At 34.1% G+C, this 25,440-nt stretch overlaps 2 protein-coding genes across 4 annotated transcripts; one reads left to right on the top strand and one right to left on the bottom strand.

The window, feature by feature from the left end:
• Positions 1–99: 99 nt before the first annotated feature.
• LOC132277345 (bifunctional purple acid phosphatase 26-like) lies at positions 100–9,420 on the bottom strand. 3 transcript variants are annotated; one of them, XM_059779194.1, is made up of 11 exons: positions 9,344–9,419; positions 9,171–9,234; positions 8,199–8,428; positions 7,152–7,352; positions 5,876–5,987; positions 5,105–5,331; positions 3,733–3,871; positions 2,864–3,084; positions 1,760–1,881; positions 1,473–1,634; positions 100–572 (listed from the first exon to the last, which is right to left on the bottom strand). In XM_059779194.1, the coding sequence occupies exons 2-11, from the start codon at positions 9,184–9,186 to the stop codon at positions 488–490; spliced, it is 1,515 nt and encodes a 504-aa protein (XP_059635177.1). In that variant the 5' UTR covers positions 9,187–9,234; positions 9,344–9,419; the 3' UTR covers positions 100–487. The 3 variants fall into 3 exon arrangements, with proteins under 3 accessions (XP_059635177.1, XP_059635176.1, XP_059635178.1); XM_059779193.1 differs by having other exon boundaries at positions 9,171–9,258; positions 9,344–9,388; XM_059779195.1 differs by lacking the exon at positions 9,171–9,234 and having other exon boundaries at positions 9,344–9,420.
• Positions 9,421–16,253: 6,833 nt separating this feature from the next.
• Positions 16,254–23,818, top strand: LOC132278430 (uncharacterized vacuolar membrane protein YML018C-like). Its single transcript, XM_059780218.1, has 8 exons — positions 16,254–16,672; positions 18,175–18,318; positions 19,036–19,229; positions 19,348–19,403; positions 19,509–19,614; positions 21,088–21,210; positions 21,301–21,436; positions 21,641–23,818. Exons 1-8 carry the CDS (start codon positions 16,592–16,594, stop codon positions 21,716–21,718), a joined length of 918 nt encoding a protein of 305 aa, XP_059636201.1. The 5' UTR covers positions 16,254–16,591; the 3' UTR covers positions 21,719–23,818.
• The last annotated feature ends 1,622 nt before the right edge of the window (positions 23,819–25,440 follow it).

Here is a 25,440-nt window from a genome sequence, read left to right on the forward strand (position 1 = left end):
CCCAGGGTCTCATTTCAACCCAACTTGTTAATTTGCTTGTATGGAAATTTAGGTACGCTCTACAAGTCCTGACAACCATCAGATGCATGAGTTTGAATGTGGTTAAGAGTCGGTTTAGATCACTTCTCATTAAAATAGTTTTCAAAGAAATTCGGAACCAAATTTCAGAATGGTTGCAAAAAACCATTCTATAAAATTTGACATTTTTTTAAATTCAGTTTTCAAAGAACAGAATTGTTCTAGAAAAACTGAACTGAGCATACTCTCAAATTTTCATTTGTTTCTAAACAACAGAACATCACGAATAGCACATTTTATTCGTCATGAAATGGCCTACTACATTAAAGAGCGGTGTTACGGAAATCATTATTCTCTCGAGAGTTGGAATGGAACTGATAGCTAAGAGTGGCAAGTGTCTTTCGCACTTGAGCCAACTGTCCACGGCAGCTATTTGCTCCCGTTGGAAGTGCATGCATCAGAGGCACCTTCACATTTTGGGAGTAAGTAGCACTTCTGTAACAACTGCATGGAGATGATTCTTTTCGAGTTTTCTCCTCCGCTTATCGTTTCCCCTGCATGTCCATAACTCGCATGGTGTAAAACTCAAAATCAAGAAGTTCAACAGCACATGTATTCATTTACATTAATCACAAGTTTTAATTCATAGTTGTTCTGCAATCTACAAATTGATTGCTACCCCAACCCTTACTAAATATTTTTGATGTTCTATCAAAGTTGCATGTGCAATCAATAGCTTGAAAGGAACCACTCGAGAACATGAAACAAGTATATGGGTGCACAAAGAAGTTGACTGTTGTATAGCCACATATCTAGCCCTAAATAGCAGTGGTTTTTCGGAGAAGCATGTAACGTCCGAAGAAATATCTCAAATTATATATACAAAATCTTTTTTGGAGACATTAAAAAATACATCCACCTTTAACCCATATAGATGGGTTGGACTGTGAATTCTCATTTTCTACACACATACAATGGAAAATCCATATATTACACTATACTAGCTGTCCTAATCACAATATACTTGTTTATATAATACTAACTGTGCTAGTCAATATGAAATATTGTTGTATGAAACTCGAACATCTTCCTTTTGGAAATGTAATAATATTGTATATTTACCAATATAGCCATATGCACTTTTGCATAGTGACCACTTTCCAAGATGGACAGGTATCAATGCAAGCAGCAACTATCTGCATTTTTATAGTTATATCAACATATGGTGTTACCACTAATTCATTTTTGGTTCGTTTTGTTAAAATAAAAAATAAAGGGTGAAAAAGTAGTTTCCCTTGTGGGCCTCTTAGCATGCAGCAAATCAAGTCTCAAACTGTAATATTCCCCTAGATTATGGATCGATTTGACTCAATGAATCTTATACCAATACTAGTCATATGAATATATAACTCATACAAAAAATTAACTCAAGAAGGGAAGTGAACAGCATTTACCAGTACTGATTATGTATCAAGAAAGAGTCAGTTTCCACTCTTTTTTCATCATCATTGCGATTCCAGTGGTAGAATGCATGTGTTCTATTCTTTATCTCCAATGTAGAATGCCCATAACTGGCTTCCCGGAATGCAGAATATTCTGGTTGGGGGTCTCTAAATCTACACAATAAATCACAAACCATGATATTCCGCAAAGGAGGAAGAAATATAGATTTGTTATAGAACACAAATAGGAGACTTGATTCATCAACAGGGATATATTTTGCATTTTTCAACAAAGCTACCTTGCAGCAAGACCTTCCTGATTTCCTCCATCTCCAACGGTTATGTAGACAGGGGCAGACATGTCTGGTACAGGAAAAGGATCACCACTCGATACATTGTAGTGTATGTTTGAGATGCGATACTGGAAGCGAGAAGAAAATTACATTTATAAAGCTTACTTTAACAAATGGGCATAATTAGGATAATAAATGTGGCAGAACCATAATGTAATTTAATATGAATATCGAAACTTGTTCACCAATTTATTGTCGAAAACCTGGAAAATGACAAGCTGGCATGGTCCTGATTTTCATTTCGTTCTGAACAGGACATCTGAACATAATACTTTGACATTACGTAAAAGAGCATCCATACAAAAGTGTTTCCCTTCCTGTGTTCTTACCGAATATGTTTAAAGTGTTTGAGAGTTGTAATTGCAACTTTCAATAACTTGATAGTTCAACCAAATGACACAATTTTTTTTTAGAAAATGGTATCCTCCTGTGGTTGGGGGTAGGAAGGGAGAAAGAAAACACCAATCTACCAGGTCTTCTTGTTTGGTGAAATGAAAGCCAAATAGTTAATGATACGAAGGGCCAAAATCAACTATTTTTAAATTTTCAAAACCGCATTTGAGGTCAATAATATGAACTATGCACAAGAATTTTTCATCATAATTGAAGTATTAAACCCCAATAAATCAATGACTTATTAGAAAGTGTCTTCCCAAATAAGGTTGAATGATGACAATATGATTCCTAGGCAGACTTGTAACGGTAGGTACAAAGGTTTTGCTCAGTTGAGTGCGTTTTTTCTTTTTAATTATCTGAATAAATCTATAATAAGAATGAGTTGCCAAAAAACGAGAAAATAAACTAATGGTTATTCTACAACATTCATTAATTTTATTGTATTTTTGGTAATAAGACTACTTTTTCCACCTTATGTCATCAAACAGCTATAGCATTCCAAAAATATGAGATTTAGAAAGTACTCCAAAAATCCTTCTATCTATAGGTAAAAGTTTTATACAAGGGGATAAAATTGGTTTTACTTTCTACTGTTATTAGTTTATTTTTTTCCAGAAGAAAATAAAGAAAAATGAAAGTGATGAAGAAACATACCGATCTTTCATAAGCATGGACATGGCCCGCAAAGATTATATCAACTTTGTAATGAATAAACCAACTCTCAAAGACCACTCGCATGCTTTCACCCTCCATGAAGTGCGCTTCATTGCTATTGTAGATTGGGACATGCATAAGAACAATTAGCCAAGGTGTCTTCTCCCTGTCCACCTTTTTAAATTCTTCTGCAAGCCACCTCCATTGAGGCGTGTATTTTACTGTTAAGAAGATCGTGTCAGAAGCACAGACAAGAATTATCCTCTACCATGCTTAGAGAAAGGTAGGGCGAGTAGTTATCAAAGATGGCAAGCCTCAATATTGGTTTCCAGCAGAGAAGTATATTATCCCAATCATAACTAGATCAAAGCACATACAGAAAAGCCAATCAAAAGAACATTACAAAGCTTAAAAAACACAAAACAACATCAGGAAAATCAACCAAATCCGCACACGAGAGCATGAAAAAATCTGCATGCACCACCATTTCCATTTTTACCTAAAAATTTTTAGCAAGCTAGTGCCTCTCCTACAGCCTCAACAAATGAAAGCAGCATGAAACAGTGAAAAGCATCATTCACCGAATTACAACTGTCATTAATTCCTTGAAGGTTACCTTCATTTAGCATAAAACCTAGAATGATGCTTCTTTTGTGCACATGCCTTTGATATAATAAAACCTATCAACTTGAGTATATTAGACCTAAAAAAAAGTGAGACAAAAGGATAAAAAAAGTAGGTTTACTATTCCAAGATATGGACCCAGAAAATGATCTTTCCCATCTCTCTTGGATCCAAATATCCATAACGATAAATATTCCAAAGATAAGGTGTATCCAGGTAACGAGTGAAAGGGAACGGAAAGTTACCATATGGAGAATAGCTCGATAGCACAATTATATGAGCGGAAGCGCGTCTGATGGCATACCAGAGGGGACTACTGCTTTTGGAGGCTGCATGGGGTGTAGGGTATCTGTAAAGATACGATTTGAAAGGAACAACTTCCCCCTAAACATACAATTAAAGTAGTAGTCATGAACTGGGAAAAAATTTAAGTGGGTTGCATGCTATGATGAACAAAAATATTGAAAATAAATGGCAATGGATGTGTTTACAATTCACTCTGCATATATGTAAAATATAATAGGAATTTCACAGGTCAGTAATTCATAAGAATTGGCTCCAATAGTCAATTTCTAAATTCAATAGGGTTGGGGATTGGCTTTGATAACATATGTAAGGACCTGCCTCACACAGTACACATATTGTCTGCTTTGCACCCTCTTGACATTTACGATTTTAAAACACGTCTACAGAGATAGGAGGACATCCCCCCTTTATAAGTGCCAGCAACTTCTCCCCACAGGAGACGTGAGACATCACACTAATCCTTTCCATACCCTACTTTAACAACCCAAAACTTAAAGATCATTTATAAATTTTCAAGGGAATAGGCCTATTCTTTACTAATTTATCAATTTCACAATATTCCATCCCCCAAATCCCTCCCAGATCAAAATTTCTTGGTGAAAATCCGTGGTAGTGTTCAATGAGAATTGTGCTTAAATTGCCAACTTCATAAAAGATTTGTCAAGATTGCATGTAAGATTGACTAGGTTCTTGTGCACCAAACCACCAGTGGTATTACAAGACAAAAATAGAAACATACAGTATTTCCTACAGGAAGTTCAATCATGGTATAAAGCAGCTTAAGTAATGAAGTCGCAGGTACTTTGAGGAGAGGAAAAATGGTTCAAGTGTCATGATCCTAGCTCAAAGACACTTTATTTCCCCCTTTTTGAAACACACATCCACTTTGTCCCAGTGGGGACTTGGAATCCTTGACCTTCTACTTCGGAAGGTGAGGAAGTACCACTAGGCTATTGCCCTAGGTGGAACAAATTATTGAAACATAATTGTGAGTTCTTTCAATTCAAAATAAAGACTAGTGAAAAATATATGAAATGATCCATGAAAACTTGATAATAGAAAAGGAATGTGTATGCTGATTTTCCTGCCATGTCTACTCAACCAGGTTCACTCATTATAATGAATAACTGGAACAATTATATTGATTTAGAATGTAAGAACTTTAGGGTAATAAGATCAATGTGTGTCAAGAAAACAATAAATAAATAGGGCATCAAGGAAACACAGTAACCAAGTAAATAGAATGAAGTTAGAAGCACTCAATTCACACAAGTAACTCGAGCAGTTTATTAATATATTTGAATACTTTACCATATATGGCATGTACTCTATTTCATGATTTCCAGCGGACCACATCCATGGCTGATATGCAGCAATTCGTTCGGTAAAACGACCCCATGTGTCCCAACGAACACCAACATCATGATATTGGTATCTATCGGCATAAGAAAGATCTCCAACAAATAAGACAGCTTGTCCTCCACTCTGCATGTAATGCTCGATGGTGGAAAGTGAATTAAATGTTTGGCCCAGATCACCTGAAACATGCAAACAGAACTACTCATTCAAGATATATTTAAAATTCCAATACTAGATGAAATTCTAGATATATTAAATAATTTTAAATCTAGATACCTTCTGTATGTTAACATTTGTCTACGAAATAAGCACGTAGGATGTTTTGGCCAACATGGTGGTATTGTGTAAATCAATTTTATGGTTTTAGGTGACTAATACTCCTTAACATAATATAAGTAGCTACTCCATAATAATTTACAGCGGTCCTAATTCACATTTGAACATAATATCCCATCCTATCGTCTCTTTTATTACTCAGTTCTAGTTATTAGTTATAGCCCTTTTAACATTTAAGGTCAAGTCTCTTTTATTACTCGGTTCGAGTTATTAGTTAAAGCCCTATTAACATTAAGGTAATCAGATAGAAGAATCATATTTCATTTCAGATGGAAAATCAGATATTTATCACACCACAAAGTGCAGCTTAATGTTTCTTTTTTTGAGTACTTGAAGACAAGAATCTAATATTGCTTTGAAAACAAATATAGAAAGAAAACTACTAACCAATAATTCCAAATTTATAGGGAGCATCTGGATCAATCCTTGGAGGTGTTTGAAACCAAAATTTTCGAGCAGAATCACCGTTTCCAATCTTGTAGTAGTACTTGGTGTCATACTTAAAAACAAGAACATCCAACCAATTCGTGAGATGGATATTCAAACAGAAAGGCAAGATAACTCTTTACATTGCCATAATTTAAATGGTTGTTTGTGTTGTTCCCGTAGGGAACTATTTAACAGTCAAGGCATTAAGCTTTCTACGCAGCCATCTGGGCTAAAAAATAAACAATACCTTCTTTATATATACATATATAAATATAATATATATCTATTAATAAATTATGCCTTCCTTTATACTATGTTACCTAGACTCGAGTACTCATATGATGTATCAGGTGCAGCTGTGCAGGTATATGTTTGGCTGCTAGATATCCCTAATTGGAAATTTTAAAATACAAGGAATTGGCTCGAAATGTGTCCAAAACTTGGATAAGGGGATGTGAAACGTTTTACATACCTAGAAAGTTAAAAATATAAAATACCTTTTTTTTTTTTTTTGATAAGTAATATATAATACTATTATTTTTAAAAATACTTGGTAATAATTCAAATTAAATGAAACTAAATGGAATACGGTTAAAAGAAGATAGATGCCACCTATCTCACAAGTAGGAAACTATTTAAGAAATTATTCTTCTTCTGTCGTAATCTTGGGTACGTGTGTTGGATACATATTTCATATTCATGTCCATGTCATGTCGTGTTGACACGGGTACGCTGAGGGGAACAGGTGAGTCCAGTTAACATAGCCGTTATAAGGGCAGTTATTCTATGACTTCTATCTATGAATCCAAGACAACAATTTTACCTTTCAAGAAAAACTTTATTATAATTTGCCACAATGAGATTAGGCTCCTCTGTGATTGCTACAAACTGCAACTACTGCAATTAGCCAGCAGCCACAGAAGGAAGAAACCACGATTTATCGCATCTCATCAAATATACTCATTACGCAAAAGGCCATACTTGTAAGTTTGACATGATGCAAAACACCAGTGTCATTATCCACACATACTCCCTACATAAACTGTAACTTCATATCCCAGTTAGCACCAAAGAATATAAGTCATTTACCTCAAATGCCATATGTAAGAAGGCCTATACAAGCAATAATTATTTATCCATTTTCTTAAACAAATTGAATCTCATAATTCCCAATCAATCTCAAAATTTTTGGAATTCATTCAGCTAACAAATTTTTTATTCAATAAACAATTACCTCAAGGCCATCAACAAGACAGTGATGAATGTAACCAGATGTATAGTTGTAGAAAGTGTAATTTGTCATTGTTCCTTCTGCAGTAAAACCGTAATTTTTCTCTGACGTGCCATATAGTACTTTGCTGGGTCCTGGTTCATCAGCTGTCACCCATGAGATAATAACAGCCTTTCCATCATAGTCACCTTGTGTGATGTGTACCTGATCATATATATGATACCATTGTACTTGCATACTAAGAAAGCATACACACACGCACACACCACCACAGAAAACCGCACAATTTAATCATAATTTTTCAGATGAGAAGAATTCTTCTTAAAAGTAAAGTTCTAAGAAGTTATTTTGGCAATGAATGGAATCCATGCCTTGTCTGCCCACATGAATACATGTACAGCTACATCCCGGTTCTATTACTTAGACAGTTTCTTTGCCTGAAATATGCCACTAATATACTTTTCAATCACTTCCCAGAAACGTTCACTCGAAATCAGGCTATTCAGCTCAACCTTTTTACTCAGTGGGAGGGTTAAATATGAAATAAGGAAAAAAGAAACTACAGACATAAACGTTCTGTGCCTTTTGTTCCAAAATAAAAAAGAAAAAAAATTTCTTGGAAAGAAATTTGGGATAATAAAATTTCCTTGAACACTCCATTTATCTCAGTGGGTATTTCAAACTGGTAAAAAGAAAAAGATATCTCTTTAGACCAAAAAGGTACCCTTTATTTTGTGTGTGCTTGTTTGGGGTGGGGGGGAATATGGATGCTTTTACTACATATATTATGATCCTCAGGAAATAGATCAGTATCACACACTGAATATTTTTCCTAAAAGCAAGTGAAAGAAGAAATTTTTCATATGAATGTTTTTATTGGATACATAATGGTTTTGAGCAGAAAAGGGAAAACAAAAACATTGTTTAATTAGGATAATCATGTCAAGCAACGAGCCAACAAATGCCAACTGAGAATAGATATATAACTAATATTTTTTCACATGTGATTTTATTTTATTACTCCATAAATTTAGATATATCAAGGCTTACTTGCTGTGGTGCATTATAGCCTTTGGGAACTGCAAATGCTTCATGATCAAGAGGAATGTCAGTAGATGGAAACTCTGAACGAATAAAAGTACTTGTGAGACCAGCACTCACAATGTTCATACAACTCAACAAAACAAATGATATAAACAGGTGGTGAGGCAACAACAACCGCATTCCCCTCAAAGCCTTCAACATGATTGTCGATAAATCAGCTGAAAAAATATAATTTACTGCATCCAAAAAAACGAAAACAATCAAATGCACTAATCATTGGGACAAGAACCATAAAGTGTTATGAACATGATTAAACAATCTTAGAACATATTTTCTTCTCTATCTGTATTTTTTTCAGCTTAATTGGTTAAGCCTATCCATTTAGTCTCGCCTGCCTGCCTGCCTGCCCGCCCAAGAATTCTTTATGAGAGAGCCAACAGGCCAAGCCAAAATCTCTCCACTCTCGCTAAGATATAATAAATCCTTTAAATGGGCTAAAACTCAAATTTCTACAATCTTAATTTATGAATGAATATACTTTCAAGAGGCTCAAGGAGATACAAGATCAGCCCTTTTATCTGAACCAATTTCCTTTTCCCTCTCCTTATAAATATATTGTCAAAAAAAAAAAAAAAAACAAAAAATTTGTTAGCCTCTTTTCATCTATCCGTTAGCTGGCATTGGTGTTAACCAATCTTTTATTTCAAAAAATTTGCAGTTACATACATATATATTTAGCTCAACCCAACTCAACTTAAATTGCAATCAGATTTCCGTCATAACGATGAATTAGTCCTTGTCAGACTACAGCTACATCTATATTTCAATCCACCATTTTGTTTTTCTGGTAAAGTTTGGATTCAAATGTCCCATATCATCTCAAGCCCATCAAGAACTTTAAAACGCTAACAGGAAAGAAGATTTTATAAATAAAATTTAAATTTAATAATCGGATGATAAACGTATCATGAATCTGACCTACGCGAAGATTCATCAGTTTTGGTTCATATCTAAATCAATGCCTCAGGCCTTTCCCACAGACCTACAGATTCGAGCGGCTTTCTAACTATAAGAGTAGTTCAATTACTAACATATATATATATATACTGCATTAAAGACAGGTTTGATGTAGAGAGAGAGAGAGAGAGTACCTCAAATCATTTGTAGGAGAGAGAGAAGGAGAGTTGTTGCTTAGATCAGATGATCTGATAAATCCCTCGGATTAAATGGTGGAGGGAGGCGCAGTTTAGCCGACAACACGCGAGAGGCGCAGGTTAGCACGCACGTGCGAAAGGCAGAGATAAGAATGGGCCGTTTTGTCGTGCTGTACATTGATGCATTGAAGTGTGTAAAAAAAAATCCCCATTTGTCGAAACAGAATCAAAATCTCATTGGGATTCAAGAAAGTTACCCGACACGTGTACTTCAGTGGTGAAGTGTCATTGTAATTATGGGATAATGGGATGAGCCCATGTTGGTGACCCCTTTTTTAATCACCCGTTTTTGTTTTTTCTTGTCTTCACATTTTTGTTTTTTTTGGTAACCCATGCTTTAAGCCACCGTGGGTCAATATTCATGAATTTGAATCTCAATGCTGATGATTCTGATTAATATAAATTAATAATAATACAATAATAATACTTAGTTTTTTAATTTGTGTAATATATTAGTCATCGATGTTACATTTTTAATATAAATATATGATTTTTATATCGTTATTGTATTTTCAATGCATTCCTAGAGATAACCTAAAAATGGAATAAGCTCATTTCCTATAAAGAAACAAAAACCAAAGCAATAAACCAACATCACAAAGCTGAAAAAATAATTATTTTCCAAATAGATGGTATAGGAAAAGAATTAAAGAGGGCATCCCCTTGTCCTAGATAGAACCTATAAATGAAATAAGTCCATTTCCTATAAAGAACAAAAACCAAAGCAAAAAACCAACATCACAAAGCTGAAAAAATAATTCTTTTCCTAATAGATGGTATAGGAACCCAAAGTGTCAAAACATACACACTTGAAAAGGCAAAAAAGAAAACCAATAAGAAAGTAGAGTTTCCCTAATTAAAACAAGTAGTAGTATGTGGACACTGTGAAGATGCAAGAAAATATGGTTCTATATTAATGAAGGATTTTCTCACACTCCAAATAATCTTTCTTTTTCTCTAATTTCTATTTATAGAAGTTTACATTTGCCCTAAAACTTATATCTTGGCCGGCCATCAAACTTGGGCCCTTTTGGGCTGGGTCCTTCTTCAGGCCGTACTGGATAGGAAGTCCGCTCATAATGTTAGTGAACTTGGACCTGGGTATGTCATGATGACGCCCAGGGCTCAGGGGTTGGTCTATGCATGGCCTAATGGTCCAGATCATTTTCTGTCCTTTATCACTCACATATTATGTTGATTAACTGAAAATAATTTGTGGTACAAATTACCAAAGCTAGCAGAAATTGTCTGTTCTTGTAAAGTTGAATCATATATATAGTGATTATAAATTAAATTGTGGTAAAGTTGTTTTTTTTTATATTTAGGCTCCGTTTGTTTGCATGTAAAATATTTTTTAGAATTTTTTTATTTTATTTTTTGGTGTCTGATTGTCGTATATTTTTACGAAGAAAGAAAATATTAAAATCTAATAAAAATAATTTACCTATCAACTTTCGACAAGCTCGATCTCAATTTTGACTTAAACTTTTGCCAAATACCAAATATATATATATATATATATACCTAAAAAAAAATATACAGAACCTTAGAAAGCATAAAGGAAGAGTATAACAGACAAAGTTGCCTCTCATATGTCTTATTAGAGTACCACTCTGTATGGATCAACCTAAACCTTGGGCGCACTCACATTTTACGGGCTAAGCTGGGGCCTGGAGATGCCTAGATTGGGTCACTGGGGTGCTCTAAAATTTGGATATGGGCCAAACAATGTATATGTGAATCCTTAACAACGTGAAATAGATCTGAAAATAAGTAAAAATTGTCTTCTGAATGAATCTGATTTTGACTCCCTTACAAGATTCAAAATAGTTGGTGACAAAAAGCCACACTTAATGCCAAATTGATTAGGTAGGGTCAGTTATTCTCCACAGGACCATAGCACCGGGTTAATTTATCAACTCTTGCTTTAAGTCACACAATTCTTCTCAACAAGTATCGTTCTCATGCTTTGCGTGCGCTTTTATTCACATTGCCACCATTTGTGATTTAATTTCACCGCTTTGGCACTTTCGCTCTCGAATTTACTCTCGCTTCTACTTTATATGACTTAACTACTGCTTATTAGTGGGCTTAATTACCAAGTCCCTCCCAACTCATAACTTTCAGGTTATATATGTTAATGTTATGAAACTGCACAACCTTCAGGGTCTCAAATCGGTATATATATATAAAAATGTCTATGTATTTATAATTATATCGATATCATGTAGATTTTTTTATAGAAAACAAGAATAAATGTTACTACTATATTTAATGATGTTTGGGCGAATGTTGCACGGCAAAGATGCTGAGATCCGAATATGCTGACCTCTGCCTACTTTTTATAATTGTCCAATTTTTTGGGTAACGTGAATCAATATGTCTTAATCGTTTAATTTATACAAATCAAATATGTCATGCGGAGTAACATTAAACACAAGTAACGTGTTATAACTTACAACACTTGCACCAAGTACACGGCCAGGGAGTTTGTATTGTGTTGTGAATGTGATGTGAATCTCACAACGAAATGGAGCGGAATCGATTTTGAAATTCTTTGTGAGATTATATTGGTCATATCAAAGAACCTTTTTGTTATATTTTCTCAACTTTTAAAGTTTTTAGTATTATTTTTATTACCTTTTAATAATAAATAGTATGAAACAATCTTGCGGGGCAGTTTAGTTGGTCAGATCTTAAGTTTGTTCTCCCATTATTATCAATTTAAGTCTCAACAGAGTCAATAAACGCAAACTGGTCTGGACACGATTATAAAATAATAATAATAAGAAGAAATAAATAAATAAATAGTATGAAACTTGTCAAAATTATAAAAGGCCAAGGATTTTATGAGTCATATATTTATAAGTTTATACAAACTAGGTCGAATAACATTCGAACTCAATTAATTCAACAAGAAGCTTAAAAATTGGACTTACTATTTGTTTGTGACAGTCAAATTTTTAAATGGCCATGCTTAAGCTTAGATCAATGACTTGGAATATGCCATGATAGGAGTATAAAAAAAGAAATGTACCCACTGAAATATATAATCTCGAACTTTTCATTTCAAATAAAAAAAACAAAAAACAAAAATAAGTGGCTTCTGAGCAGTTGCTTGGTTTATTACAACTTTATTATACTGAGGACCGGTCTTTCGAGCTCGTTTCTGGCGGTATCGACTATCCGGGTAATAAAACATCCGCTCTCCCTCTCACACACAAACACACAAACACACATCTCTTGCTGCAGTATGGAAGAAGCAGCTGTTAAAGAAGAGAACCAAGTATTAAGAGTCTTAGAAGCTCTAAAACAAGCTTCGCACGAGTTACAGACCAACCCGAACCCCAACTCCGCCGATTCCAACTCGTCCGCCATTAAAGCTCTCCTCGAGCTCGAGACCGAGGCCGACAAAATCCTCTCCAACGACCCTTACCTCTCCACCCTCTCTCACCACCTCACAAACCTCAAATCCATACTCGACAAGCTTCAAAAATCTCGAGGCCTCAGATCGTTCCTCACTCGCCGAGTCACCACCCACGAGATCTCCCGAGTCGCCGGCTCCATCGAGTCGGAGATCCAGGACTGGATCGACCGCGAGAGCATTGAAAACCTGATACAAGCTTTGCATCATCAACAACCGTCGAACAAAGAGGAGACTTTGATTCATATAGTGGACCAGTTCGTGAAGAGACTCAAACAGGGGTTCAATCGAGAGCTACAAGATTTGATACTCAAATCGAAGGTGTTTTCGGAGCTTGAATCGGTTCTTTGTCACTCCAAATTCTCGGAAAGGGTCAGAGAAAGAACCGCTTTCGCCATAGCAGAGTTGATTAGATTCAACAAGGATGTGTTCGTGGGACAAGTGTTGATGGGTCAAACAATTCGAGCCCTAATTTCAATTGGGTCATTATCGTCGCTAAAAGTTCTCTCAACTCTGATTAAGTCTATCAAGAGTCCATTAGTGGATGAGATTGAATCGAATTGTGAAATACCCAAAATCATCAATTTCTTGAATGCAGAGGACCTGTCAATGCGGATAATGGGAATGGATTGCATTCTTGAAATTGGGTATTTCGGGAGAAAAGAAGCGATTGATGCTATGTTGAAGGCCGATTTGATCAAGAAATTGGTGGAATTGCAGAGATCAGAGGTGGGTGGGGACTTAATTGAGATGGGCAAGTTCGAGGATGAGAATGAGAAGATCAGAGGAATGAGTGAGGTGGGAGGGAGGAGAGAGAGCAAGGAGAGGAGGTTCTTGGAGAGCCACCCATTCGCGAGCTGCGTGGCGAGGTTTGCAGTGCAGCTGGAGGTAGGAGAAGGTTTGAGGCAGAGAGAGAAGAGAGCATTCAAGCAGGAGATATTGAAGAGAGTGAGAGAGGCCTCTGTTTCTGATGCTGAAGCTGCCACCATTGTTGCTGAGGTTTTGTGGGGTTCTTCACCTTAAAAAAGAAAAAAAGGGTTTGGAATATTCAAGGTAGAAAATTTTTGTACTTAATTTGCTTAGAGATTCTTGTTGTAAAATTGTTTTTGTGATTTTGAATGTACCTAGTGCTTGTATAGAAATTGTTCAATAAATTGGATTATATTTATTTAAGACACGAATATATCAATTCAATAAAATGTAAGATTGAAGTTGTATATAGGGAATGGTTGTTCCATATTTGTTGATTTTTTTTTTGGTTTTTGTGCTTTTGTATTGTGGGAGAGATTGGTAATGTTGAAGTGAACATGGTTCAAATTTGATTGGTGTCAACTAGAAAATGGTGAATGAAGATTAAGTTTTGTCAATTTGGAACAGGGTAAATTTGTTTCGACACCAATTGCTCTTAATTTTTGTCTAGTATCCTTTAGGAGACTCTGGAAACTGGAAGAGAGGTCGATCCAATAACCTCCAATTATTGCGTGTCGCTTGCTCCAGCTTTTAACTTCCCTAAAATAAATTAGTATTTTTTTTTTTTTTTTCCCCTTGAAGAGTAAATTAGTATTCTTCATTGTGTCAAATTATGTAACTTGTCAATTTGTCAAATTATGTAACTTGTCAATTTTTGTCATTACCACCGGTTGGGCAAGCATAGCTTGTATAACTTTTCCTCTCCGTTCATATATGTTAAAATCATAAAATTCTCTTTTATTATTAAAATCAATAAAAAAATAAATTAACAAAAACTCATGAAGACACTTTAAATGAATGGTGAAATATTAAATTAAAATTTAAAATTATTAATTTTTTCTATATTCATAACAGAAATCCCAATGGAGTGACAAAACAAAGTCCACAAAAGTCTGCAACTGTGCTTGCACCTCAAGGCAAACGTTTTCAAGCGAGCATGCCCTGAAACAACCTAGAAGCCTCGAGTGTAAGCGCCAAGCGGTGTGACGAGGCAGGGCAGGATGGGGATCCAAAAATTCATAAAGATTGACAGGTGGCTTAAATGTTGGACTCTACTTGGTTACGTAATTCATTTGTTGGTGTGCCCACGCTTTTTATACTCTAGAATTAGTGAGGGATGGGGACCTCCAATTTGGTTTTGGTAGACTGGGTATCAATCATCTCCATCACCCGATCTATCCTTATATCAATCTACCTATCAAAGTGTGTGATATATAATACATAACCCATAAAGCATTGATATGGACACGTTTAGATTGTGAACACAAGGTCATACCAGACTGACATAAAGCCTCGTTTGTTTCTTTGTTTGAAAAGGTAAAAATATTTTTTTTTATTTTTATTTTTTTAATGTTCGATCAAAGTTTACGTTAAAATTGAGCTCAAGTTCATCGGGCGGGGTATGTAAAATAATTTTTAAAAAATTAATGAATGAATTAAATTTTTTTTTTTCCCGACAATAAAAAAAATATTAAAAATTTTTTACATCCAAACAAATAAAGCCAAAACAAAAAATAGAAAAAGTAAATTACATATAAACCTTCTCTATTGTTTGAACAAATAGATCTTTCAATGCTTTGACATCTTACCTTATGAGATTTAGTGTGTGTTATACCACATTCCCTACCTTTTATTGTTTGTTTTCTAATAAATTTGTTAACTAAATTTTATAAAATGACAATTATACCCTTCTCTTGAATGAAAATTTTGTCATTTTCTTATATAAAAATTTGAAAATTTCTAACTTTTGACACTCAAATTCATCGATAATTAACCAACAACTTTAAGAGAGATCAATATAATAAACTCTCAACAATTTATTTATGTATAATTTGTTCAAACCTCAAGCGATGATGAATTTAATTTATCATAATTGAGTTTTAGCAGTATAGCTTCAAGAATGTTGTTTCCCAAACAAGAATTATGTAAAACAAAAGTATTTATATATATATAGGATTGTTCACTTGTGTGCAAATAATCTATGTACGAATTAAATCTTAATCGTTAGATATAAAATAATAAATTACCTTTTTAACTGCCTAATAGAATCTAACGATTAATACTTGAGGTGTGCATATATTTTCTTACACACCAGAAAATAAGTGAACAATTCTGTATATATATTTGGTGGTTGTGTTGTTAATATTAGTTTAATAATTACCAAAAAATTTTGATCCATAATTTTTGTGAGTCAAAATTATTGAAATAAATATTTAATATATGATATAAGTTGTATATAAATATATAAAAAGAATATAATTAAAAATGACTTCAAATAATTTAAAACAATAATAATAATAATAATAATAATAATAATAATAGTGAGTCAAAATTTTAAAATGAATAGCAAACAAAGATGGTAAAAATAAAATGTCTGAGTCTAGTGATGTGGTATCCCATATGCTGCCCGGTGCATACTTATAGGTGAGACCACGTGTGAAGCACCATGTGACACCTTTGTTAAGATTGAGAAAGAACAACTTCATGTTTGTACAATTGTACGAGTACAAGAAGAGAGAGAGAGAGATAAACAGGGAGAGCGCATTGTATTCTCATTTCCAATTGCTATGAGAAAGGGCTTTCAGGTGGCATGAAGTGGCCATGGAATCTTTGAATTCACTCAGACTCACATTTATATGCTTCCCAGTTCCCACAACAAACACGTCACTATTCAACAAGAACAAACCAACTCTCACTCTACATATAGAAACTAGAGAGAGAGAGAGAGAGCGAAAGAGGGCTTTGTTTCAGATTACTGGCATTGTCTTCATCTTTTACTACTTTGAATATCGATGCGTTGGAGATATAATAGAGGGCTTTCTTTTACAGTCATTGTTCTCGTTATGTGGGTCACCTATGCAGAAATCACTCGGGTAATTTCCAATAATCCCTCTCTTTCTTTGATTATTTTTAGGTATTTTTATACACATTTGTGCTTAGGCAAAGTGTTACATTATATAGACTGGTGCCAATTTGAGAGAATTATCACTTGTCTCCCTGTTTTGCATGTCACGTGTTAATTATATTATTATTATCTACTACCCTTCATTTTTCTGGGTAAAATTAATCGTGTTTGACAGAATCTCCACAATAAATTAATAATTTTTGTTCTCTTTGTTAGGTAATCTTCAATTTACAGAAATTATGGCTTTTGAGTCTTCGAAATTTGCCTGCATTCACAATAGTGTTTGATGCAAATTTGAAGAATTGAACCATTGATGTAAATAACTAAGGTAGCCTTATTCACTATCCAAATTTATATGCAACCACTCCGTCCGATCATCGAATTATTTCTTGACAAACTTGGGCAGTTTTTTTCAATAATACTTTCTTTGTATTTGTGATGTTACCACTAGTGATTGTCTAATCATCATGTAAGTTGATTTTTATTTACCTAAACTTACTTTATAAATTAATTTTTTTGTTACTGTTCTGTAAATATTGGGATTGCCACTATTCCCTACTTGGAGGGTGTGGTAGGTGTATTTATTATTGTTTCATGAAAGCTTCCGATTGCCACTATTCCCCACTGGGAGGGTATGGTAGGCAGGGACGGATCTACTGTGGGCAAAGTGTCCCAGTGAATTTTTTTTGTTATTGCATTTTATATCTCTAAATTTGTATTTTTTTTTTTTTTTGCATTTATATTCATAAAATTTTGAAATTGCCCCCACTGAAATTATGAAAAAATTTGCTTTTGGTCCTCACCTAGTTAATGCATTTGTTTTTATAATTTTTGTCTGCTACATTAAAATTGGTTTCATTGCCCTGTACCAAGGAGGAATGTATTGGTATTGATTGATATCAAATGTTAATTGTTGAATCAACTTTGTCTTAGGCCATTTTATTCTATTAAATATTTTATACAAAAATCTTAAGAGTCTCCTAGATTTCAATTGTTAAGCGAATCGGAAGCAGGATTGCGACGTAATGTTGAATGTGGTATGTATAATTGTAATACTTGTGATGCTATACCTTGGTGTTAAAGGTGAAATCTGGGACCAATGGCTTTTCTTAGAAGCAACTTTCTGTGAGCTACGTAAATCATCACAAAACTCGATCAAATCAACTTGTTCAAGGGTTGAGTTTAGAAGTTGTCTTTACTAGATCAAATCCACTATAGAAGTTTCAGTTTTATGCACTTGTGATATCCTCTGCAATGTCATCAATCTATAGCAAATTCATGAATTGTGGTGGATTTCTTGTGTCAAATATTAAGTGGAAGACTCTTTATTCGTAGGTAAAGCAGTAAATGTTCTTACTTGGCTTCTAAATTATGTAATTGAATTCTTGTTTTGACCTGTATGTGTAATATTATGAGAATTAGAAATACTTTTATAAGAGGAGTGTTTACCTGGCTTATGTTTGTCCGTAGGGTATTTGCGAAGAGTACAAACATCCATTTATAATGGCATATCTCGGAACCTCTCTTTTGGTACTTTATCTTCCTGTAGCATCAATTACGAGTTGGTTATATCTTCTGCTGAGGTATCTATCTTGTAGAATTAGTGACAGAACATAAACTATTATTTAGTCCTCTGTTGGACTTGAGGCTCCTTTTAAACTTGACGGGGTGCAGTGAGTTTTTGAAATAGAACATAGAGGATCCTTCAGTGGAAACGGAAACGGTGCGGACCTTAAATCTCAGGAGGAGGGAACAGCATTAGACTCTAAACAAATAAGTGATGTTGATGTGCTGAAACATGACAGAAAGCTTACCACTAAGGGAACTGCTACACTAGGCCTTTTTGTTGCCCCCATTTGGTTTCTGACAGTGGTGATACACTAGTTTGTTATTTCTGTAATAATTTCTTTGACGTAAGCTTGGATGTAAATCATCAGACTTATCTGAGCATAGCACATTTCACAATTCTGAACGGATACCGAGTGTGATAAATCTGTGAAAACACGTTATTCTTTCCAAATATTTTTGTCCATCTGCATTTTTGCTTTTTCTTACCACAAATTTATGCCAAAGTTAAGCGCTACTCTCAAGCCCCAACCTTTTAAAGGTTTTTGAATGATGTCAAATAGTCTATCTATGACATCATCGATATTCACCTCCCATTGTCATCGAATGAACTGGTTTTTAAGGAACATAGCTAACTAACATGCAAAAATATATATTTTATTTCGTTCATTTTATTCTTTCACAGAATATACAATTGTGTTTGAATTTTGTGAGTATTCATTATGGTTCTCTTTGTTGTCTACAGTATTTCACTAATGCTGCACTTGCACGAACAAACGTTGCCAGTACAACAGTATTGTTCTCAACTTAGGACTTTTTACTCTTTTCATTGGTGCAGCTCTGGGCCACTCAATCAATGCAGCAAAAGTAGTTTCTGTGGTAATCAGCATGGCTGGTGTTGCCATGACAACGCTTGGGAAGACTTGGTCTACAGATGGATCTCAACTAAGCAAATCAACGTAGGTTTGTTTTCCTCTTTTCAGAAAAATGATTATTGATTTTGATCTTTCTTATGAGCTTGATCTTTATGGTTCCATATATTCAGAGCTTTAACTGGTGATTATATTTTGTGTACAGAAATGGGAAGCATTCACTTGTGGGGGATCTTTTTGCTATTCTCTCAGCTCTAACTTGTGTTTACTGGTTCATCTTTTTTTTCCCCCTTGTTCAAATAGTTTGTAGTTCTTATCTCGATGGATCATGGTGATAATATTTCATTTCGAAATTACAAATTGTAGTGCTTCTTAAGAAGTTTACTGGAGAAGGAGGAGAAAAGGTGGACATGCAAAAGTTATATGGATATATTGGATTATTCTCTCTTGTTGCCCTTTGGTGGCTCAGTAAGTGTAACATGCCCTTAAAATTTCCAAACTCCTTGTGAAGCTACTTTTGGTATAGTCCTTTTGTAATTGTTGCATAATGCTTCAGTTCTCTATATGAAACGCATTATGTTCAAATTTTTACTGGTCTTTACCATGGTTATTGCAGCCTTATTCTCCATTTTGTGATTGTTGAATCCTTATTCTATTTTGAATTTTATGATTTTAATATATCTTGCATCTTTCATTTTTAACGCCCACCCCAAAACAGAGATAGCTTGGTTGGTTGACTTTTCTGTTCAATTTAAATCTAGGACCGTTATTGTGTTTTAACGAGTGATATTCATAATAAGAAGTAAGGAGCCTTGCAAAATAAATTATATACGGTGTTTCATAGAAATGGACAGCTTATGGCATATATGTCCCTTTGTAAAGCTTGAAAATAATATATATATATATATATATCTTGAAATGGCATGGGCAAGGCAATTAATTTACAGCTGGTACTTTTTAGGTTCATCCTTCCATGGATATGTTATCAACTCTCTGCATTCTGAATTGTAAATTATGGCTGTTTTTATGGCCTTTTCCTTCCATACTGACATCAATTATGCAACACTCATGAAGTAGCTCTCCACTTCCACTCTGCCACTAATTCTAAATAGCCTTTTGACTTTTGCTTGACACATAGGAATGCTCACTCATTTTAGAGGCCTCGGGGACACATTTGCCCTTCATCTTTTGTGGCAAGTTAGCTCTACCTTTGATATACTCCACACACATGATTACAATGTGAATTCTAACATTAATCTATGTTGTTAGGGAAAAGATAAGCTTTCGCTCTGTGTGATTGTTTGCATTGCCATCAAATTGAAAGAAGATCCTGATAAAGAACAATTCAGTAGATATGCCAGCAAATTGAAATATATATATATATAATATTTGTAATAGAGTAATTCTCTTTGAATTAAATTACAAATAAGGGGCATTTTTACTGAGGCGATGAAGCTGCTTTCAAGTTCAGGATTGAGATTCTTGTCTCAGTAATTACAATTAAGAAAATGCGAATGCCAAAGAGTTGTGCCACACCCTGAACACCGGCTCTGCAATGTTATCATTGGAGTGAACAAAATAAACTTAAACGAAGGAGTCAAGGTGTAAATGACGATTGAATATATTTTCTAATCTTTATGAGAGATACTGGCTTGGTTGATACACTTCTCGATTTTAGGCCTAGGTGCTTAATGCATATATTAGGTTTTGATAATGTGGCGGATTATGTGCCTGTGATATCTGTCCTAATTTAATCAGTAAGGAATTTAGGTTGCAGTGAGTAAAGTGCGATAAAATGAGGATTACTGCAAGCTTGTTAACATTCAGATTAAGATAGCAATTAGTATTCCTGTATAGCGTGCTCTTTTTTCTTTCTTCTTCTTAGAATTCCTTGCATCTGGTGGTTCTAACAGTTGTTTAAATGCACCTAATATCTGCCTTCCAGTATGGCCTCACCTCTGACTGCCATGGGTATTGAACCCGAATTTACAATCCCTCACTCGGCTAAAATGGAAGGTATTCTTTTTGCGAACTGCTTTGTTGGAAGTTTCCTCTGTGATTATTTCTGGTGATGTTTGAAGAAAAACTCTTGTTGCCTTTTTGTTTAGCTCATCTAAATTTTCATATTCTTCTGATCCAGAGTTTCTCATACTTGCAGGGCGTTAGGCGTCGTCTGGACCACCCCACTGGTGGCAGCATTAGGTGTGTCACTCACCATACCGCTTGCCATGTTGGCAGACATGGTGGTCCATGGCCAGCACTATTCAGCCATTTATATCATTGGCTCAGCTCAGGTACGTAAATGACTAGTAAAACCGATTGTTTATGTGGATTAATGGAAGGCCTTCCTTCAGTCACTCATTGATATTAAGATTTTAAGACATTAAAAACCTAACTACACTTCTTTTATGGAGCAATAATAGCATTGAAGAAGAAAACACACTTTTTTTTGCTAGTTATGCATGCCATTTATTGGTTGAGTGGTGATATTTTTGCAGGTTTTTGTGGGGTTTGTCATGGTTAACTTCTCGAATTGGTTCTCGCAAAAGCTAAAGTTGCTACCATTTATCAATTAATTAAGATAAATCTTTATACCGTTGTTCTTCCTTTGGATTTTTATATACTGACATGTTAGTGTAAAATAGACTACTTGTGAGTTTTGCCTTCAAAAGTAAAACAACTGTATTGTGAACGTCGTCGACGATGGCTGAAGGGGAAAAAATATAGGGTCTGCTTGATTTGTAACTCTGAAAACAATTCTTAATACTTTAGAAAACAGAAAATAATTTTCAAAGAACTTAAAACAGGCTTTTTTATAATTGAGTTTTCATAAAACAGTTTTAAGAAAATTGAACCAAGCAGAATTTTTTTCTGTTTTCAGAGTAACAAACCAAGCAGACCCATAGTTTTCCCTTACCTGACTTGGTTTCTTTAAGGCTTTTTAAGCCTTTCGTTTCACAAAGATGTGATCAAACTGGAATGGTGCTGCATGATTTCATCATAGTGTAGGTGACCTTAAATACTAGTATATAGTTTGAGTAATAATTAAGTCAAGTTTAGATAAACCTCCTCCCTGTTGGTGTTAACAGTTTGCTGGGTCCTTCAAGCATGAAATTGGCATTACAATCTTATAAATCTAGATGTTCTAAATCTAAAAATCCCAAGGGATCTGAGGCCACAACTAATATAGAAAAAAATTAAATTCCCTGTGTTATATTCGGCTGCATGCATGGAATTGGAGAAGTTCAATTTTATGTAATGTTTAATCAAAAATTTTCTTTAATTTTATCAATTTTAATTATAATTCTAATGCTCCAATTCTATGCAGTGATGTAGGTATTTTGCAATCTTTTTGTTATTTCAGTTCCAAACAAAGTCTAGGGAAACAATGCCTTGCAAATATATTATGGACCAAAACCCAACCTGGACAGCCCATGAGTATATGTCGTCATATTATAAAAAAAAACATTTTTAATCATTCTTTTGTAGCTCACAAACAATAATAATTTATATGTTAGTGTAACATGCTATAGTCGTTGTGTGGATGCACATAGATAGGTAGGAGAGTCCAATGCCGTGTTTTGTCCTCATACGCTAATTTTCACAATAGCAGCAAAGATAGTACAATATAGTTGAAGAAAAAACACAAACCATCACTCATCTTCTTCTTATTATTATTATGTGTTGAAACATATTTTTACTAATGCGATCTTATGATGCGAAAAGGAAAAAGAGTCATACGTTCAAAGGAAGTCCATTTGTCGAATGTTCCATGCCATGGGACCCACTGTCTCAACTCTCAATTAATAACCAATCACACCATGTTACTCCTCCTTGTGGGTTCCACAGTAGGACTTGAGGTTGTATATATCATAGAATTTGGTGTCAACAAATTCTTTGGAGGCCCCACCTTCTACTAATACAATTTTACAAAATGAAAATCGTTTGATGAATTGTCAATGAAAAAAAAAAAAAAAAAGTGCAGGTAAGCAACTTAACAAAAGTCTCTTCTTTTACATCTGTCAATGAAAAAAAAAAAAAAGTGCAGTAGAGCAACTTAACAAAGTCTTTTCTTTAGGATATGTTTGGATAAATAGGGGAGAAAAGAAAAGAAATGATAGTATTAATTAGGAGAGAAAAGAAATGAAATGATAGTAATAATTTATATTCGTGTTTGGATAGATAGGGGATAAAAAAAAAGAAATGATAGTTATTCTCGTTTGGATAAGATAGATGAGAGAAAAGAAAAGAAAGGATAGTAATTGAATTACCGTCCTACCCTTTCATTACCACTTCATACATTATCCATTTCCAAAATCTTGTTTCTTTTTTATAGTTCAATGCAATAGGTAAAAACAAGAGTAAAAAATAAAAATAATACATTAAACAATAAAATCACAATTATAGTACCTCATCGTTGCCTATCTTTATACACCTCTGTTTTATTGTGGTTTCATCTGCAACTCCAAGCTCTTTAAGCAAGGTTAAGACAGTCATAGTAGACAAGGGCAATACTTGAAAGTCATCAGTTTTCATGAAACAAGAGGTGTCTCACAAAAACCTCTCCAACTGGAGGAACGGAGTTACTATTTTCCAGTTTCACCATATATTTTATGGGGCTTCCACAACGGCAATGAGTAGTTGGGTAAAAGGAAACAAAGTGCATTACGTTCTCCCACATCGGCATCCACAGTACTCATTATTACTAGTAGTACTGTTAAGAAAATTTAGTTTTAGGTTTATGCAATAATTGGAACATAAATGAAATTACTTTTTAGCATGTTGATTTATAAAGGGTATTTTTGGTATCAGCAATTTACAACTTACTCGCACTGTCCTTTCTCTCCCTATCTTCTCAAATTGGGAGAGAAAACATATAAGGGATAGAGAGGGATACTCTCCCTATCCTCTCTTTTCTCTCTAATTTATCCATCTAAACACACTCTCACATTATCCTTTCTTTTCTTTTCTCTTCCTATCCCTCCAAATCAACCCTACCAAACACACCCTTAGAGTCCCACCTTCTACTAATACAATTTTACAAAATGAAAATCGTTTGATGAATTGTCAATGAAAAAAAAAAAAAAAAAAAGTTGAGTTGAGTAACTTAACAAAAGTCTCTTCTTTTACATCTGTCAATGAAAAAACACAAAAGAAAAAAAGTGCAGTAAAGCAACTTAACAAAGTCTCTTCTTTTACATCTGCAATGTTATCAATTCGAAGTCTTTTGGAATCACCTTTAATGAATTATCATGATAATTATTCAGTGCGTGTATACATATATTTGTCAGTAATTGGATATATTAGTGGGTATTCTAAAAAAAAAAAAAAATCAATATCACTACCACAGTCAAAAAAAAAAAAAAAAAAAAAAAAAAAAGGGTAAAAAATGATAATAGTAATAAAAAAAGTATAAATAAAAAAAAATTGTGGTCTCAACGGTTAAGGTCAAAACACGGAGAAAATTAGAAATAAAAGTCAACATTTGTAAATATAGTAGGACCCACTCAAAAGCTGTGGGACAAAAGAAAGACAGATTTTCACACTGACCCTGAAGAGGCCTAATCAAATTTTTGTTCTGTGTTTTAGTAGTACTCCGTACTACGAGTCTCGGGTTCGGTTTTGAAGTTCTTTTCACTTCATTTACTTTTTCTTTTTGTTTTCTATTTTAAATTGACAATGCAAAATTTATTTTTTTTTTTCTCACAAGTACACTTATAGAATTGTAATTTTTTATTTTTATATAATTAATTGATGTTAGCATTGCGTGATCCATGACGCAACCTTCTATAAACTCCTCTGATTTTTTAAATTTAAATAAGCCATATCTGCTTTGTCAATTACAGATTTTATTGTTATAATAACCATTTTTTAACCTTTTCTTTTGTAGAAATGGAGGAAATTATTAGTTTGTCTTAAATATAAAGTGAGGACATATGTTCAAACTTCAAATATAAATTTGTAGAAGTGCGAGTGACATATTATTTACAAAACAATTTCTCAGTGGAAAAAGAGAGAAAAAAGAAAAGAAAAGAAAAGAAAAGAAATTGTATTTGTGATTTTCTAGCTCTTTCAAATTTGGATAGGACTTGGGTTGCTCAACACATCAACCAAGCCTAATGGAATTGAGAATAGGTTAAAGAATTTTTAATTTAAGTCAAATCGGAACAACTTTAGTTAAGATTTGCGAAAGATGGTGCAATTAACAAGAGAGAATGTGCATGCATGGAGCCCAGAACATTGTGGACGTAGTACTGCTTTTGTGATATTACAGCATTTATATATTATAGTAAATAAA

Source organism: Cornus florida, unplaced genomic scaffold (genome assembly GCF_030987335.1).
Source record: "Cornus florida cultivar Cherokee Brave unplaced genomic scaffold, ASM3098733v1 CherokeeBrave_3.0.0_Hap2_Chr10, whole genome shotgun sequence".
Taxonomy (NCBI): Eukaryota; Viridiplantae; Streptophyta; class Magnoliopsida; order Cornales; family Cornaceae; genus Cornus; species Cornus florida.